The sequence below is a fragment of the Barbus barbus genome (assembly GCF_936440315.1).
Source record: "Barbus barbus genome assembly, chromosome: 6".
Classification (NCBI taxonomy): Eukaryota; Metazoa; Chordata; class Actinopteri; order Cypriniformes; family Cyprinidae; genus Barbus; species Barbus barbus.
This window is the reverse complement of record NC_136734.1, coordinates 37954484-37975336: the sequence shown is the minus strand read 5'-3', so window position 1 is coordinate 37975336 and position 20853 is coordinate 37954484. Positions and strand designations below refer to the sequence as shown.

General features: G+C 38.8%; 1 protein-coding gene across 1 annotated transcript in view; it reads right to left on the bottom strand.

Annotated features, from left to right (window-relative positions):
* Positions 1 to 20853, bottom strand: part of LOC306871210 (transmembrane protein 132C-like) — a 199858-nt gene that overhangs the window by 18844 nt on the left and 160161 nt on the right. The window contains exon 5 of the mRNA XM_079418988.1: positions 5233 to 5376. Within this exon, the coding sequence (XP_079275114.1) occupies positions 5233 to 5376 (144 nt within the window). The remainder of the gene's footprint in view (positions 1 to 5232; positions 5377 to 20853) is intronic.

The following is a 20853-nucleotide window of genomic DNA, read 5'->3' as shown; positions in this document are numbered from 1 at the left end:
AGAGCTGCGGGACCTCGGTCTGCTCCGAAGGCCTTCTCCATCACCGACCCCCACTACTGCATCTCGCCCACAGCGGAGGCGCTACAAGCGGCGTGAGAGGAAGCAGAAGAGGGGTAAGCGCGGAGGTATCCGAGCTAGGCTAGCGGCCAACCCACACAAGCCAGCTATCCCCACCATCGTACTGGCGAACGTACGCTCTCTGGACAATAAACTGGACTACATCCGACTACTCCGCTCGACTCAGAGGACTGTAAGAGACTGTTGTGTTTTTGTGTTTACGGAAACATGGCTTAACAACAGCGTACCGGACTGCGCCATACAGCTTGACCAGCTAACATGCTATCGAGCTGACAGAGCTCTCGTCGAGGGAGGTAAGATCCGCGGCGGCGGGCTTTGTGTTTACATCAATGATGCGTGGTGTCGCGACGCTGTTGTGGTCTGCAAACACTGCTCACACCTGGTGGAGTTTATGATTATTAAGTGCCGGCCGTTCTATCTACCGAGGGAATATTCAGCCATACTGCTCGTTGCTGTATACATCCCTCCCAGCTCCAGCAACAACCACAGGAGTGAGGCACTAAATGATCTGTACCAGCACACCAGTGAGCAGCAGACAGCCCACCCAGATGCTTTTCTTATCTTGGCTGGGGATTTCAATCACGCAGACTTAAAGAGTGTGTTCCCAAAAATTCACCAACACATAGACTTTCCAACAAGGGGAAAAAACACTCTGGACTTTGTTTACACCACCCAGAGAGGAGCTTACAAGGCCCTCCCCCTCCCCCACCTCGGAGCCTCAGACCACATCACTGTCATGCTAATGCCTGCATACAGACCGCTCGTTAAAGTCACCAAACCAGTTCACAAACAGATTCAAGTGTGGCCGGAAGGGTCGTCAGAGGCACTTCAAGACTGCTTTGACACCACTGACTGGAATATGTTTAAACAGGCTGCCACATACAACAATACTACAGACCTCCAAGAGTACTCAGAGACTGTTACTGCCTACATCTCCAAGTGCATTGATGATGTAACAGTCACAAAGTCCATCACTGTCCGGGCCAACCAGAAGCCGTGGATGACAGGGGAGGTCTACAGACTTCTGAAGGCTCGGAACGCTGCCTTTAGAGCTGGAGATGAGGAGGGCCTGAAGACAGCTAGGGCCAACCTATCCCGCGATCCATCAAAGAGGCCAAGAGACAGTACTCCAGGAGGATAGCCCATCATTTCAGCGACAGCAGAGACACGCGGAGCCTGTGGCAGGGGATACAGACCATTACGGATTACAAGCCCCCACCACAGACCTGTGACAACACCATCCCCCTGCTGAACGAGCTGAATGCCTTCTTTGCTCGCTTTGAGGCACAAAACAGCACCACTGCACAGAAGACTCCACCTCCTCCCGGCGACCAGGTGATGACGCTGTCCCCGGACAGTGTGAGGAGATCCCTCAGCAGGATCAATGCACGCAAAGCTCCGGGTCCTGACAACATTCCTGGGCGTGTACTGAGAGACTGTGCAGTGGAACTCACTGATGTCTTCACAGACATCTTCAACATCTCACTAAATCAGGCTGTTGTCCCCACATGCTTCAAAGCTACCACCATCATTCCAGTCCCTAAGAAGTCATCTCCATCCTGCTTCAATGACTACCGTCCAATAGCACTCACTCCCATCCTCATGAAGTGCTTTGAACGGCTAGTCTTGCACCACATCAAGTCTGTCCTCCCCCCCTCCCTGGACCCCTTCCAGTTTGCATATAGGTCCAACCGCTCGACCGATGATGCCATCACCACTGCCCTCCACCCAGCCCTCACACATCTGGAGAAAAAAGACTCATATGTCAGGATGCTGTTCATAGACTTCAGTTCAGCATTCAACACAATCATCCCTCAACAGCTCACTCACAAACTGGTCCAGCTGGGGCTCAGCACCTCTCTGTGCAACTGGCTGTTGGACTTCCTGACCGGGAGACCTCAAGCAGTACGGGTCGGCAGTAACACATCCAGCACCATCACACTGAACACTGGGGCCCCCCAAGGATGTGTGCTGAGCCCCCTCCTCTTCACTCTGCTGACCCACGACTTCACACCATCACACAACTCCAACATTTTCATTAAGTTTGCGGATGACACGACTGTGGTGGGTCTCATCAGCAACAGAGATGAGACAAACTACAGGAGCGAGGTGAGCCGCCTGGCCGGATGGTGCAGTGACAACAATCTCTCTCTGAACGTGAAGAAGACGAAGGAGATTGTTGTTGACTTCAGGAGAGTACACACTCAGCATGCCCCTCTGACCATCAACGGTGCGACTGTGGAGAGAGTGAGCAGCACCAAGTTCCTGGGTGTGCACATCACTGAGGACCTCTCCTGGACTAACAACACTGTAGCACTGGCCAAGAAAGCACAGCAGCGTCTCTACTTCCTCCGCAAACTCAGAAGAGCCAGAGCCCCGGCCCCCATCATGTGCACCTTCTACAGAGGCACCATCGAGAGCATCCTGACTAGCTGCATCACTGTGTGGTATGGCGCTTGCAACGCATCCTGCCGCAAGTCACTTCAGCGCATAGTGAGAGCAGCTGAGAAGATCGTTGGTGTCTCTCTCCCCTCCCTCCAGGACATCTACAGCACCCGTCTCACCCGCAAAGCCCTCCGCATTGCAGGCGATCCCACCCACCCGACACACAGCTTCTTCAGTCTGCTGCCATCAGGGAGGAGACTGCGGAGTCTCCAGGCGAGGACCAGCAGACTGAAGGACAGCTTCATACATCAGGCTGTCAGGAAGCTGAACTCCCTCCCGTCCTTGCCCCCCCTCCCCTCTTTCACCCCCATTTAACTCAGCAACACACTAGGAACTCTGACTCTGTGACACCCCCCCCGACCAACAAACTGTGACCGGCACCTGTCACTTGTGTAGCATTGGCTGATCACTACCCATCCAACATTGACTGCAAATTACCTCTTCGGATAGTCTGACAAAAACTATCCGAACAGTCACTTCGACTTGTCACTTTAACAGACTGATAAGCTCTTCTTGCACTACACTCATAACAAAACAAAACATCTGCACAGTTTTGTTTTTGTTTTTGTACATTCAACTGGTTTGCACTCCATCTATTCTGCCATGTGCCTTATGCACTTTATCTATCTCTCTTGTTTTTATTTTCTACAATGTCCTCAGACTGATAAGCTCTTTTGCACTACAAATATATCTACACAGTGTTGTTTATTTAACTGGTTTTGCACTCTATCTGCCATGCGCCTTATGCCACTTTATCGATCTAATTCTTATTTTTTTCTACAATATCCTCATTTGTATAATTGTATAGTTGTATGTACATATGTTTAAACTGTATTTATCTGTATCTGAACGTGTTTAATGTTAACTGTATGCACCAAGGGTCTGAGAGTAATGCAATTTCAATTCTCTGTATGTATGTACTGTACATGTGGAAGAATTGACAATAAAGCTGACTTGAACTTGAACTTGAAATACCTTTTGATTACTAAAATTTTATTTGACTAATCAAACAGAGTCCAGAAAAATAAAAACAGAAAAAAGAAATTATAAAAATAAAATTGAATCCAGAAAAATGACATCTAAGAGTCATAAGCGTATGCTTGATCACTGTTACAATTCTGAGAGGGCCCTTGGAAAAATTTTCAACTCTTTAAGGGGTCCCTGGCCCCAAAAAGTTTGAGAACCCCTGGTATAAATAAAGCTGGGGTATGTTAGCCTTGTGAACATTTTGTCGAGTTTATCCTGACGGTGCACTTCTGGATCTCGTCCTCAGTTGCAACGCTGTCATGTTTCCTGTTTACACCTGTCACGCATGTCAGCCGGAGGTCAGACACACATCTTTATGACACCTGCAAGTAGACAGGTACACCTGCCGCAATTTCCCCACCACATGTTTCTGTCATGAAGCAGATTCTCTTCTATCCTGATGCTCTTTTTTCCTCATCACTACACCAACAGAAAATGAGCGTCCTGTAATTCCCTTAATAACACGCTCTGTTGTTCAACTTTGCATTAAAGCTCTGGAATGGGTTTTTCATTGTTACCGGGTATTGATTGTATTTAAACTACATCATATTGCTGCTTGTAAATGGAAATTGCCTCAGCATCGGGGAAAGTTCAGTTATTAGCCCAGAGCTCAGGAGAGCATGACGACGCAGACTCTGATGCTACTTTAACGCAACCCCCGAGGGTACAATTGACCGTCGGCCCTAAAAATAAACTCTTTTTTATCTTTTACAAAAGAATAGAGTAGGAAATGTAGAGTACAACAATGACACTACTTCCCTTCATTATGAAAGCTAAAGCACCATATTAGCATGCTAATTAAAGCAACAGCGCTAAGGAAGGATCATTCAAAAGTTTGGGTTTGGTAGTTTTTGTTTTTAAGCTCATCTAGGCTGTATTTATTTCATATATCATTTCAAAAGTACAGTAAGTAATTAGTTTGAGCTGTCGGACAGTCTGAAGAGGAAACTCCTCTCAGAAAAGCAGTTTTTAAAATACAAAAAAAAATTAAAACCCCAATCCATTAGCTGTTTTGAACACTGAATCTTATGTAAATGTCACCTTAGAAGATCATCTCTGGTCCGGTGAACTCAAAAACGGGAAGATCAATACGTCACAGGTCAATAAAATGACCAGAGTGCATGTAAACATATTTGTGCATAAATACTGCAGAAGTTGAACAATACTTGAATAAATAATCAGATGGGTATGACGTGGTCGGTTTGTTTATATTTGAAGGTGTTTCTTCCTGTTACATCAGAATTTTTCATCCTTATAGTTCCATCATTCTTTCGTCGGTTCTGCTACCTTTCATGTCTTAATTTGCATCAGCTCAGTCGTTTCATGTGACACATCTCGCGTTTGTCTTCCCGACCATTATTCGGTTCTGGAAATGTCTTTTTTGTGTATGTGTGCATTTCTGAGCGTGAATATTTCCCTGATGTCTCTGCGACTCAAAGCCACTGAAAAGAAAAGCATTGCGGGGGGAAAAAAACGGCTTTTGCAGGCACCTGCTGTTTTTCTTGTCTGTTCATCTGCCTCCACTCTGGGCTTCCCTGAGTCACCCTGGAACCTGTCGCTTCTACATTTTGCAAGATGAAATCTATCGACAATGCAAGGCCCCACTCCTGTCTTAACTTTTGATGGAGAGCGGGGGGCAGAGGATGAAGAAGGTACCATGAGATAAAGCAGGTGAGCTCTCACCTTGAGGACGTCCTCATCTGTGGAGGTGCAGGTCACGGGGTCATCAACCTCTCTCACCGTTCCGTCATGCTCCACGGTAACAACCTTGACCGGGATGGCAACGCGCCGTCCGGTCAGAATCACTGTGTTCAGGATCTCTGTGTCCTATGTGAGAGAGACATTTGCCATTTAATTTATTCATACATTTATACATTTGCATAAATATATCACAATATTCTACTTATTTACATTTAAATATTTGAATATTATAATTAGGGCTGTCATTTCATTAATTACACAATGTGGTGATTAATTGCTCTCTTTAATCGCATAATTACACATCAACTTTGGCTAAGGAATTATCCACAAAAGATCATTTAAAGCCATTATTGTGTTACATGAGGGAAGCATGAAATAAATATTACAAAAGGTAGCTTTAGAAATTTTTCTGTAAATTTTATTTTGTTTTGCATACATTTTTGGGTGAACTAACTCTTTGATTAGGCTTTTATTCATATGGATGTTTTATTTTTAGTTAGATACAAATATGAAATAATTTTTAATAAAATGCTACTCTAAATAAGAAACTAAAACTGCCAGTAGGTGGCAGTAAATGTCTTAATGAATAATTAATTAATTCATTCAAATGGCTGATTCATTAAAGAATGAAGTAACTGGCACTCGTTGTCCATGATATTTCTTAACTATATAACACATAATTTTTTCCTTAACTTAATAATTTGAATAACATGTTAAATCGCCAGCTCTAATTATAATATATTTATATTACGACTGTCGATTTAATGTGTTAATTTGGCACAGTTAACTATGGAAAAATAACTTTTGAAGCCAGTGATTCTGTTATCATTCATAAAGACAGTCACTTGCTTCATTTGAATAGAATATTCATTTAAAAAATTGATACCCATCATTTATGCAATGCTGTATCAAAATATTTCTTTCTAAAGCTACTATTGCAATGTCTGTTCACTTATTTTCTCATCTAAGACAACAATGACTTCAAATAATCTTTCAGGGGTAATTTCACAGGCAAAAATTGATGCGTGATTAATTTGTCATTAATTAACAGGTAAATCATAAGATAAGAAAAAAATGAAATCATTCAACAGCCCTAATTTATATGGAATTTTAAATACATCTGAAAGTTTCCCGAATCAATTTTTGGAAACTTTCCACCCCTGTCCTTTCATATTATTAAAATGTTGGATGGAATACTTGAACAGCTCAAATCCACCGCAAACACAGATAAATTGATTTGAAAAATAACAATCTGCAATAAACTGAGGTGCAGGGAAGGCAAGCCTCTCTAATGTAAAGCTGATGCCAGCTGGCACTGTGATACTTTCATATCTCACGATTGCTCGGCTTTGACAGAGATTAATGATCATATTCTCAATTATACAATCATTTCATCACATTCAGAGAGGGTTAATGGGTCTTCATGTGGGCTGGGGTCTCTTGAAATTCATCTCCTCAAGTATTTACCACATAAATATTTAGCACAAGAGCACATTCCTACACTTCTTTATTGGAGAGAAAAGAAAGAATGAGAGCGAGGGCTCGGAGGAGGCTTGGTCGTGGCCATAATTGACATTTTAGCTTTATGAAAAGGCTGGTAATTACGACGAGAAGAGAGGTCAGTTATCGCAGTATCCATAGAGATAATGAGTAATTACAACGCCATCCAGAGAAAGACGCTCAAAACCTCCACCGTACAGAGAGACCACGACAGATTAGAAATAAAAAAGTGGTAAATTCCAGTAAGTAAATAAAAATGCATCAAATAAAGAATTGTTGTTAGCACTTAATATAGTTTCTAATATGATAGTTCTGTATAGTGTTGCATATGCTATTTTGGTAATTTATGGTCTTTAACCCCAGACAGCATGTGTTTTGTGTTTCTCATATACTGTACAGTACTAAACAAATTTACATATAAATGATCACATTTACAAGCTCTCCAAGTATGAGAATGAATGATGTTCAAAAACAGCGTATATTGAATAGTCACCTTGCCACATTTCCATGGTATTATACAATGCATTAAACATGAAACACAAATTGAATCATACGATACACACACTACTGTTCAAAACGTAACATTTTAAAAATAATACCTTTATTCTGCAAAGATGCATTCAATTGATAAAAAAGTGACAAAACCTTTTCAAATAAATGTTTTTTTAAACTTTCTATTCAAAGAATACTAAAATATTCATATTAAAACATTATTTAAAAATAGTAAGCAGCACAACTGTTTTCGTCTTTAAGAATATTGAAAATTGTTTCTTAAAAACTAAATCAGAATGATATCTGAAGGATCATGTGTGACTGAAGACTGGAGTTATGGTGCTGAAAATTCAGCTTTGCCATCACAGGAATAAATTACATTTTAAAATATATCAAAATAAAAAAAAAAGTTATTTTAAATTGTAAAAATATTTCACAATAGAACTGTTTTACTGTACTTTTGATCAGCCTTGGTGACCACAAGATACTATCAAAAACATAAAATCTTACCAACATAAAAATTTTAACAGTAGTCTGTACATATAAGGCTAAAAATATATATATATTTATGTGAAATGGATTAAAAATCTGGCTAGAGTTTACTCATTTGTAGCATACATATTTTGCTCAAGTTGAATCAACTTGATTAGATGTGAGTTATATAAACATCCCTTTAAAACTTTATCTCCCTTTTTAATGTGGCGTTAAATGCCGCAAGTAAACATTGCTTAGTTCTGTGAATACAGTGCAAATCTATAAGCTTAATTTGCATACAAATAGACATGTTTACGCAAAAAAAATAAAACCCAATTATTTAATTGAAATTCCCATACCACTATCTTAATGCCTGGTTAAACTGAACTGCAGGTGGTTAGTGAATAAGAAACCAAAATACCACTTATGAATATGAAACTGCTTTGTGCATTCACTCCACTGACTCTTAAATGAATACAGAATACTACTTGTGATTTTAATAAACTGTCAGATCTTGAGCCCTATATATGGCTTGGGCATTAAATGTCCATTAAATCAGGCAGAAAGCTCACAGATCTCAGAGTCTGTCGGGCTACTTACAGAATGAGAGAATGAGAAAACAGCAGTATGTGGGAATGAGTGAGAAATAAAGGAGACGCAATACAATAGAGGAAGAAAAATCTACCTGGCTGCAACATGAGCAATTTTTCATCTCAGGTCCTGACAGATAAACATGATGGATGAATGAGGGATAGGTTCTTTATTCCACTTAGCTACATATAAAGTCAAAAAATACAACTAAAAATATGTGCTATGACACAACAGTAAATATAAAAACAATGCAAATCTACCTACTAGTCAGACGACTATCCAGCTCAACAAAAAAAACGTATCATATAAAATTGGTTTAACATTTAACTAGATGACAACAGTAATAATAAGCTTGTAAAAAACAGGAAGTGCTGTTTTCTGAGAGTCCTGAAATGTTAGAGACACACACAAACACTGCATTCAAACAAGTGGTCCTCCTAAGTAAATTCCTGATTATTTTGTGTGTGTATATATGAAGAGTTTATTTGCAAAAAGAGATAAATCCGTATTTAAAATGTTCAAAAATCACGTTTTTTATTATGCTATTTATACGTTTTGTGTTAGTTAGCTAGTACCTTTTTAGTAATTTTGTACCTAATCAGAATAACCCAACTGCAGTTTGATTGAAATTAATAATGCACAATGAAAAAACTTGATTTTTGAAAATGGTAAAAACGGAGTTATCTGTTTTTGCAGATGAACTCTTCATATGTATCTATGTATATATTAAACTAGTTTTAACTAATAAAGACTACAAAGTATTGTTGCTGGTAATAACTATGAATAGTAGTGCTGTCAAACGATTAATCGCATCCAAAATAAAAGTTTTTTTTACATAATATATGAGTGTATACTGCGTATTTATTATGCATATATAAATACACACACATGCATGCATATATTTCAGAAAAATATGCTTTTAAGTTTTTATATTAAATATATTTACGTATATATGATATTTCTATGAATATAAATATATACATGCAAATACATATAAATACATGTCAATATTTTCAAAATATATGCTGTATGTGTGTGTCTTCATATATATACATAATAAATATACACAGTACACACACATATATTATGTATTTTGGATGCGATTAATCACGATTAATCATTTGACAGCACTAATGAATAGTACTATGATCATAATACTATGATAGTTCTCTTACATATGCTGTTTTGTTAAATGATGGTGTTTAACCCAAAACAGCATATGTTTTGGGTTTCTCATACACAGTACTCAAGAAATGTGCAATATATAAGACCACATTTAATGGCTCTGTAAGCCTTAAAAAAATAGAACTCAAAATATCTATGACACTGATAAAAATACAAATGCAGCCCTACCTACTAGCCAGACAACCACACAGCTCAACAAAAAAGACTGAAATATGAAACCAATTTTGTATGATGACATCAGTAATAAGCCGCTAAAAGACAGGAAGTAGCGCTGTTCTCTGAGAGTCTTGGCATGAATGAGCTGCTTCTACATAAAAGACACACAAACACAAACACTGCATACACAAACACACACTCCTGCTTGGCTCTTCATATTCAAGAGATCCAGCTGCAGCTCTCTCATGCAACCAGACTGAATAAATCATAATTGATATCCATTACGTCACATTCCTAATCTCTTTATAACCATTCAGCTAATGAATTTCACACTCCTCAAGTGGATGAGAACAGAATGATGCCGTTACAGCGCGAGGTGGCTCGTACTTCACGGGTGTCGGCGTGACATTATAAATCGTCTCTGTCAAATGAGAAGCTCTGGATATCTGGTCACCTGTCTGGGCCCAATGCATTTTGTACGTGGACAGGAATGACTGATTGAAGTGAAGTGAAATACTGCCAAGTATGGTGACCCATACTCGGAATTCGTGCTCTGCATTTAACCCATCCAACGTGCACACACACAGCAGTGAACACACACACACCGTGAACACACACCCGGAGCAGTGGGCAGCCATTTATGCTGCAGCGCCCGGGGAGCAGTTGGGGGTTCAGTGCCTTGCTCAAGGGCACCTCAGTCGTGGTATTGAGGGTGGAGAGAGCGCTGGACATTCACTCCCCCCACCTACAATCCCTGCCGGCCCGAGACTCGAACCCGCAACCTTTGGATTACGAGTCCGACTCTCTAACCATTAGGCCACGACTTCCCCAGACTTGGATCTGTGTGCAATAATCCTTCTTACAACGGAATGACATAAAGATTAGTGCATAAACAACATGTGGCAAAAAGATATCCTATTGGAAAGCACAAAGACTTCTAAAAAAAAAAATCAGCAGAATGAATGTAGATACACTGTATTTTTTTTTTAAGGGGGTGGGTGTCACTGTATTCAATTCACAGTATGCTAGTGCTGAGTATTGACAGGATACACACTGGCAACTAAGCAATCTGTTTGTTATCGGATTGATGGCTCAATCCGACTGAAAAGCCTTCATGTAAACACCTTAATCGATCCGACTGAGCTCGATCGGAATGAAATTTCCATCGGATTGAACCCCGAGACTGAAAGGATTGCGCATGTGCAATGATGCTGTTCTTCCTTTTAAATAAAGTAGTGTTCAATAAATGTGTGTCCTGTCATTATAAAACTCTCCTTTCACTCGGCAACTGTGAAGTGGAGCAGGACAACCTCCCAACAGTCCTTGTTTCAGATTCTCATCCACAGGCGCAGGGAGGGGTTTATATGTATATTTATCCAGAAATGGATAAATATTAATTTTGCTGCTAGAAACAAATAAAGAAACAGTGTAGGAGAGTGGCTATTATGTGCAAACAGTGAGAAACTCTATATTTGTGCAGTGTGCACATGTAAAAACAAAAAAAGCAATTCCGATTTGAAGCTTGTGACATATAAACGCACATATCAGCCCGATCACTTTATTTAGCGATCATGTAAACACTAGATTCAGATTCATCAATCGGAATGAATTCAGTCCGATTGAACCAAAAATTGTGCATGTAAACATAGCCACTGTGAGTCTCTGGTTGTTTATGCAAGAGTGTGAAACTAATACTAACTAGCTTAACGTTGTGAGGAAACAAAGGCAATTTAGCAATATTTGATCGCTTCCTCATAGGTTTTCCAAACCATCTTCCTACTCCATTCGCGGCTCCCCCTCGGCATAGAGTACAACAGCTGGGTTCCAAAAATAAACATTCCATTAATATTATTCATAGGGGAAATGATTTTGAACAAAAACCTACCGTGAGCTATAAGTTTGTTAATCAATGTTATATGCATTTGTAACAGACACAGGCAAGTGTGCTGGTGCGTGTAAACCTCACTCCCTTGATCTCAAAGAAGTGGCGCTCTAGCGACTGACACTAGAGGCCGTGGCCTTTAGCCTCCTCGTTAGAGCGCCCGCCTCCCGCGCCGGAGACCGCGGTTCGAATCCCGCTCGGAGCGAGGCGAAGTAGAACCGGTTACACATTCATTAAACCAGTTCATATTATTTCAGCTTGTTTTTAAAGGGGTCATATGACGTTGCTAAAAATAACATTATTTTGTGTATTTGGTGTAATTCAATGTGTTTACATGGTTCGTGGTTCAAAAAACACATTATTTTCCACACATTGTACATTATTGTTGCTCCTCTATGCCCCGCCTTTTGAAACGTGTCGATTTTTACAAAGCTCGTAGTTCTGAGAAGCGAGGCGTGCTCTGATTGGCCAGCTATCCGGTGCGTTGTGATTGGACGGAAATGTTACGCCCCTCACCGTATTGTGATGGCCTTTCCCGGCAAGATGAGAGTAAAACAATAAAACCCATTACAAACGACGCATTTGTTGCATCCAGTGGGGACATAATTACTGATTATAATGACTTATACTGTCTTTTTACGCGCCGCGTTGCATCGTGCCGCATAAACATTACCATGTCTGCATTTGTGATCGGAGAAACAACAAACAACAAGCACTACTCTACACTGCTCAAAACTCGCGTTTGAATCATCAGTAGCAGAAACGTACTTACTGTGAGTCAGAAGCGCCAGACTGTCCTTGCAAAGCTGGAATTGTCCCACTTTTTCACTTTTTGAAATAACTTACAAGAAAAAAATTTGCTTTTTCACGACATTATAATTTATTGAGATGCACCTGTAATATAATGTTAAAGTTTAAATTCAATAAAAAAAGATGACAAAAAGTAGTATGTACTTCTGCTACCATCCTCTAGTCACTTGAGTAATGGCGATATCGACTGGACCAGTAAGAAAAATTTCATCCATTTAGGTCCATTCACCACTGACTGGGTTATTGGATCTAATAAAACATTTCAGATTCCTTGTTCCAACAATCAATACGCAAATGTTTTTTTCTTAAATTCCCCACATATTGAAAGAGGGTCCATTTCAGAGTTCATTAGATTGCATTCACACACACACACACACACACACACAAGGAAAGCCACATTAGAAATCTTGGGGGGGGGGGGGGGGGGGGGGGGCATTACAAATAAAAATTGTAATTTGTAAAATACATCTAAAAACTGTCTCTTTGTAGAATGAAAAATACATTTGAATCAATGCAAGCCAGCCGTAATTCAGGATAGTGCCTAAACGTGCAGACATCTGTGAGAGCATGTATTTTTCTCTCTCTATTGCATAACCTGGCATATGTGATGATACTTGTTTTGTCAGGTTGGCTTGGTTTGTGTGCGAGTGGGTTGTAACAGAGGGGCTCTAGCAACTGAAACTGGGGGATTTTATTTCCAGATTTGCCAAACCCTTGGGGCCAGCAATTCTGAAGCTGATATTTTATTTTTTTTGGCGGGATTTTAGCTAAATAACTGTGGCATATTCTGTACCATGTTTACACCTCTGTGCTGACAATTTACCAAGAATTTACCCATTTTCCAACCTCAAATCAACTTGCTGAAAGAAGCAAAGTCATAACTGGCTGAAGCATACTTCAAAACACGACACACCAAACCAGACATGAAGATAACATGTAATTAATCTAAACTCGATTTGCAGATTTCGCTAGGAATTTGGCAGATTGTTCTAAAAAATAATTAACACAGACATCAAAAACGAATTGGAAACTGGAAACTTTTCCTTTCATATATTTGAAAATCTACATGAGAAGATACAGTAAGCCAATTGGGTTGGTCCTTTCATATTTTTCTTGCCAAGATAAGAATGTAAATGTAAATCAGCATTTTATATTTATGCACCATATATTTTATATTTATACAGTGCATTCAATACATTTTTTCCAGAATGTGTCTTCCCTGGAATTTCAATTCAAGACCATGGTCACGCTCTACCAGTTGAGCTACAGGAACACATTTTGGCACATGAAAATAACTCTACTATTGATTAGACTCTGGAATTAAAATAAAATTATATATTTTTGTAATTTTTAAAGAAATTCAAACAATAAATACCATACTGTGGCTCTTTAATGACAGATCACTGTATTGCCTCAGTTAAAGCAGCACGAGAACCGATCGTCTTTTCATATTTACTTAAAGCACAAAATGAACATGAATGAACATCAGAATGTATTTTATTTCAACCGTGTAGCACACCATTTTTCAAGTTTAAGTCCACCGAAGTTAATCTACTCTCCTGTCTGATTTGTTGTTGGGATATAGCTGCAGCTCCTGGGCATGTGCACATCAACACAGCATATTTTTTGTCATACTGTACAATAATAAACTGTTTTTGCATTATTGTTTAGGGTTGGGGTAGGTGTAAACATTAATAAAACACAATCTAATAGGTATAAAATTTAATTTATTGCTAGTTTTCAGCTGTAGCTGTCAGACAAGATGGCGGATTCTGCGTTATGATTGGTCAGATCGCCTGTCAATCAAGCGCTTTGCGAACGGTCAATTCAGAACAAAACTGGTATCTTAATAAGCTCGGAGGTATCTGTTAAGCCATACGTCACTGAACTTTTCTTAGTGCTAGTTTAACTAGCAGAGAAATGTATTGAATTGAAATTGACTTAAATTTTGGTCTGTTTCTCAGACAAAGCTATTAAAAGTATGACCTTTTTTGGCTGCACTCCTCTACACCATCGCTATCTTGCAAATTAGGAATTGCTTTAGTTTTTCATGTTGTTTATTAACTGAATCCTCATCTAAAGACAAACAGATGGCGTGAGATAAAGATACAACTCGAACTTCAGTCTAGGTCCACTCTGCACCAATATATTTAATTAGAAACATTTATAAACACACTGAAAATAAACTGACATTTCAAGTTTCATTACATGTGCGTTTCTGTCCACCAGCAATACAGACAAAAATAAATGCGATGCTGAACTTCCTGCGTTTCTGCTCAGAGTCGTCCACCTCCCAGACTGCTGTGGGAATTGTGCCATTAAAAGGGCCAGTGTTCAAGCAACTGCCCATTGTGAATTTATGAGAAAAGAGTACGGGCAATAATTACTATGCAGCTGTCATGTTCTGGGCCAATCTCAGTATGCTACTGTGCGTCTTATGCTAATTTCTGCTCTCTTGCCCACAGGCCCAATCACATTGCGATCCTTAAGCTCATTTCCTGTTTTCCCCTTTTGCCTCGATATCCAATTTTCCATGAGCTCCTCCTGCCATAACGGCAGCTATAGTGCATGGACCCATATATATCACAAAGCGTTAAGAGAAGAGAGGTGTCCGTGGGCACAGTGGTGATTTATGGGTTGTGTTTCCTCTCCTAAATAGAGGCTGGATGGTGGATCAGCTCAGATGGGCAACGGGCGACAAACGTGAAAGCTATAAAACTGAGAACGTCTGTGTACAGAGGCTGAAGTTTCTCCACTGTAAATAACAAACCATCAATCAGATGCCTTTAGCACGGAGACATGTGATATTGGACGGGGATAGTGAATTTTGTTATTATTGGTTGCAGTGAACGAAAGGGTTGTGATCTGTGTTTTATTAATGAACCTTCGAGCTGTGAAATGCGAATGATTTTGGGCCAAATCGTGATTTTAATTGCCAGGAAGACTCATATAAAAATGGCCTGATTAAAAATATCATTGTCTGTCATTGAAACACGTGGTGTTTCTTCAAACCTCTGTGCTCTGCCCAATTACTCTGACAACCACAAATGACCTCACCGCACAGACTGCGGTTTAGGACGCGCTGAACCGAAACCCTTAAACAACAGGATCCGTCACTGCGGTCCAGAGAGCAGCCTGACCAAAGCCCAATCAATAAAGCATCAGAAGGACCATAAGCCTGCATCATTCAACTAATCCAAGTAGATTCCCCACCGCAGCGCTGAAGCTGTAGCACATCGGGACAGAACGAGTAGCACAAGGCAGGACAGACCGTGAAAGCAGAATTAAACAAGAGATTCTAACAAGCTCTGAACTGACTCAGAGTTTGCATCAGTGTAATTCTTCTGTAGAATCATATGTATACATGAATAGATTTTTACACTACTGTTTAATAGTTTTTCATCTAAGATTTCATGTTTTTAAAAGAAGTCTCTAATGCTTACCAAGCCAGAAAACACGGTAATATTGTGAAATATTATTGCATTAAATAAAACCTGTTTTCTATTTTAAAATGCAATTCATTCCTGAGATGGCAAAGCTGAATTATCAGCATCATTACTTCAGAAATCTTTCAGAAATCACTCTAATATCCTGAGTTGGTGCTCAAAGTACATTTTATTATTATTAATAATGTTGAAAACAGTTGTGCTGCTTTTATTTATTTTTTCAGGATTCTTTGATGCTTTTCAAAAGAACGGGATTTATTTGAAAAATAAATAGTTTGTAACACTATAAATTAGCACTATCAACCGATTAATCGCAATTAATCGTATCCAAAATAAAGGTTTTTGTTTACATAATATATGTGTGTGTACAGTGTATATTCATTATGCATATATAAATAAAAACACATACAGTATATATTTTGAAAATATTTACATGTATATATTTATATTATATATATATATATATATTTAATATATAAACATAGCATATTTTTCTTAAATATATGCATGCAAGTGTGTGTATTTATATATACATAATAAACATACACAGTACACACATATATATTATGTGAACAATAACTTTTTTTTATTAATCGTTTAACAGAACGTGTTTTTATAACTAATCAATACTGAGACACTGAGATTTTAAGCACAATTGCTTAGAAAAGAAAGCGTGCATACAACAAGTTCGGAACAATCTGCATAAGTTAAGGTATGATTAATGCCTGAAGCACATATTAGGGGTAATTTAATATTAGGGGTTTTGAAAAGTAGTAATGCTTATAACTAATTAAGTTCTGAGGATAACACTCTGCGTATGGCTCTGTCAATATGGATTTAACAGGAAACTCTCCTCCCATTTAAACAGTGGATGGAGACCATGTGCGCTAAAAATAGAACTAAATTAAGGCACATTAACACTTTAGGAACTATCGATACGTGCCTCTAATTATTTTATGTCGCCACGTCCGGGTGATTCCAATGCCAGGCGATTCGATCTGGTGCCATTTGGGTTTTGGGGGTTATTGACCTTCAGAGAAGTGGAACAGGAGGGTGTGAATGCCACTCCGGTAAGGCAGGTTGGTACAGAAAGAGGTCACAGTAAATGTCAGTGTAATTACAATGACAGGTCATTTTGTTGCTTTGTAAGAGAAACTATCCAATTATTCGCAACTTCAAACTTGGAAGCCGAAACTTGAATGGAAATAAACAGACTCTCGAGAGGAGTCGGCAGTGTCACCTGATCCCCCACAATGCACTGTGTCTAAATACATCACCGCTGGCTGTCATTATCAGTGCTGTGCACCTGCTATAAATGCAATGGCTTTCATCTTGTATTTAATACAAAGCTAAACAGCCATAACATCAGGGAGGTCACACACACATCTAGCCACACGGTTCACCTCCAAGGCCTCGACGGCAGCTCGTAACTGACCATAATTAAGCTTTGAAATACAAGCTTGTAAACGTGACGGTGCTGGTGAAATGTGCAGGTCGCAGCAGAAAACAATTAACTCCCATACCGCTCTCTCACCCTTAAAGAAACTAAATAATTATAACAACAACAATCTACACACACACTAACAAGTAAGCAGAACCTGTGCCAAAAATCAGACTAATGCGGTCGACCGTCAACGCTTTGGCACGAGGCATCAAACGAAACTAACAATAAACAGGAAAAATGACAAACGGGAGGAGCTGCATGTGGTCATCAGCATAAAACTAAACACTCTTCTGACAGCTGTACGCACACTTCAAGTTAACCTCTAATTAGCAGATTCATTACATTTCTCCTCCTGTATCACACAGCTCACTTGAGCATGTCAGAATCCAATTAGGGGATGTCTTTCATAACCATTGTACGCGTCTGCATTCCCGTCTAACAATTTCAAAAGCTTATTGTTGACAAGCGGAGTCCCCCATTTCTGTGGTTCAGTTGATTTCCTGTATGTGCTAATCAGTGTTGGGCAAACATTAGCTACTGTTACATAAAAACTAACTAATTATGGTATACAGAAAGAAATGTGACTTCTGCACTGCCTGAGGCTTTCTCTATTCTGAACAGAAGTCTTACACCAGCGGTTGGCGTTTGTCTCTCCGACTTTGTGTGCATACAATAACTATATCTCTTATACATTTTTGGAAATACAGCAACATTTCAACAACCTCATACAGCTTCATTGCATTAATTCATTAAATAAATGTAAAAGCTTTTCATTACTTTACACTATTATGCACTACATTCTTTACTATACATATTACACTACCTTTCAACAAGTTCCGTTTTTTTTCATAAAGAAATGAACACTTTTATTCATCAAGGATGCATTAAATTGATCATAAGTAACAGTAAAGACATTTATGTTACTAAATGCTGTTTTTATTTTTATATTCATGAAAGAATCCTAAAATTCAGAGAGAAAAATATTATCTATTAAAAATGTTAAGATCATGTGATACTGAAGATTGGTGTAATGGTTGCTGAAAATTCAGCTTTAAGATAAATAAATAAAAAATTATATATATATATAGCAAAAATATAGATATATAAAATATAGCGATATTAATAATAATAATAGTAAACAACTAACATGTTACTTTCCAAAAAGTTAATTAAAAAAAATAATGTGATTAGGTAAGACTGGAGGCAATTCAAGGGAGTGGAACGGCTGATGCTGCCAAGCTAAAAATCATTCGAAGCTTTAACAGGGGGCACAGCAGGGAGACACTGAGCATCAATATTTCACACTGTCTAACGCTCACTTTTCATCTAACAAACATGGACCTTTATCACACAGACACTGCAATCAAAAAACACTTCTGCCACTATCTCACTCTTCTAAATGTGTATTATCGTTGATCAAATTGAAATATGTATATAGAAACATTTTAAATATAATTAACCTCTAAAACCCCTCTAAAAGACATCGTCTGTGCTTTTTTCTGCTGTTCGCTTCTCTTTCTAGTTTCCCATTGATAAGCTGTGAGAGGTAAATTGGTGGAGGCACTTAGCGGCGTTTTAATGCAAACCCATTAAACACACGAAGGGAGAGCGGACGCTCGGGTCCCCGGCGAGCACGACGCCTCACGCTAATTCAACTTTAAATGCTTTACCTCTCATTTCTTCCAGCAGGCCTGAGAAAGTCAGACGCAAAGAAGTGAGGTAAACAGGAGTTCACAGGGTACAAAATCAGAGCGTACACATACCATTAGCATCAGCGGGATACGGAGTGATAGTCATTTTTGTTTTTTTTCCCCCAGATGAATTGCTAATACAACCTACTTTTGTTCTCCCGACAAGCCTTATCAAGCAAAACATTGAAGAACTCTGCCCTCACTTTTTGGATTTATGTGCAGAATACAAATACGAACAGGCAGCGATTTCTAGCAAATCATTCTTTCTGTCTGAGTTTCTCTCACGGACACGCACACAATTCCATTTCACCGAGCCAAATTGCTGTGCAATGGCTCTGCTTTGAAGGAGAGCGCTTGGAAAGCTCTAGAGGTGAAGAGCTCAGAGGTGGGAGAGGAAAGGAAAAGTAGAAGTAGAGAGCGTCTTGGCATGTCTTGGCAGCTCTGGCACTGAGACTGATAGATCAGATGTAATTGACAATTAGCTTCACGACACTCTGAATTACAGGCCCTCTAATAGGGCCAGAAACACGGGAAACCTTTCGACAAACCGTTTTTGTGCCGTGTATATGTGTGTGTGAGCCTCGTGACCCTCTGGTGTGTAATGATTCCGCTAACCACGCTGTAATATCAGTCAGTATGTTAGGCATTGTGTGTGTGTTTGCTCTCCGCTGCAACTCCTTTCTCTGACACACAGAATAAGCGTGTGCTCTTTTCTTTACGGTGTGACTCTTGGCTCCATATCTTTGCCTTTTGAAAAATTCGCCACTAAATGCTTACAAAATTGCCGAGTGTGTGTGTATCTGTGCCCTACATTTATTCATCTCATCCTAACACGCTCACTGGACCTTCCTTAGTAAAGATATATGTATCTTATCTAAAAAGTATCTGAACAACGCACTGGACAAATAATGGTGCGCATTTTCCCTAGATTCAGTGACTTTTTGTTATAGCTATGAAGACATGTAAACATATTTCGTGGCATATCGCTCCAGACTTATACTGATATAAAAATTCTAATTAAACTATATTTGGAGTAATACTTGTGCACAATGCACATTTCTTAATATTAAGCCTAAAATGTCACTATTGATGAGGATTGCATGATCTCTGTATAATATCAGTCTTTAAATGCAAGATATTTGAAGTACTTAAAGATATTTAAATTACTTAAAGTATACTTGCAAGAGTTTCACTTCAACACAATCACATAAATATAAATGTATAAATATGCTAATGTATTTGTAGTATCATGAAAAAATGTGTTTCAAATACATTTTAGTATATTTATTTTTCACTAATAGACACATGACCCATGTGTTTTAGAGAGAGAATAAATAAAAATGTTAAATAAACATAATTAAAAAAAACGTATGAAAAGCAGCTAGTTTTAAACTCATCAGATGTCTGTACTGGTCCTTTAAAATGCTGATTTTGGACTGTCCCAGAGCCGTAGAGATATGGAAGCATATGTGTAGCTAAATTCAATTTGCAATGTAATATGCAAAATGGCAATGTATTTCTGTATTTAAATTGACATTTTCCCATTCATATGTGCAACATTTAGTGCAAAATGAAAATTCAATTATATCATTTAAATTTGCCATTTTCTACACTAGTTTTAATATGCAAATTAAAAACATATTTTAAAGCTTGTTTGAGTTGCAAAATTAAAATTAAAATGTATTACCCAAATTGATTAGATATGTTTAACATGTCCAAGCAAAAACTGTAGCAAAATGATATTTTCAAATGCTGTTTTTCCTAAATGCATTTAAACTTAGGGGTAGGACACTCGTGAGACCGCGGGATAATTGTAGCAAAATGCAGTGAGAGTTTCAAAATGCATTCTGAGCCAAAGGTGCAGCAAAAGGGTAGCAAAACGGTGATTTAAATGTCTTTTATTTTTCTTAAATGCATTGACACATATATGAC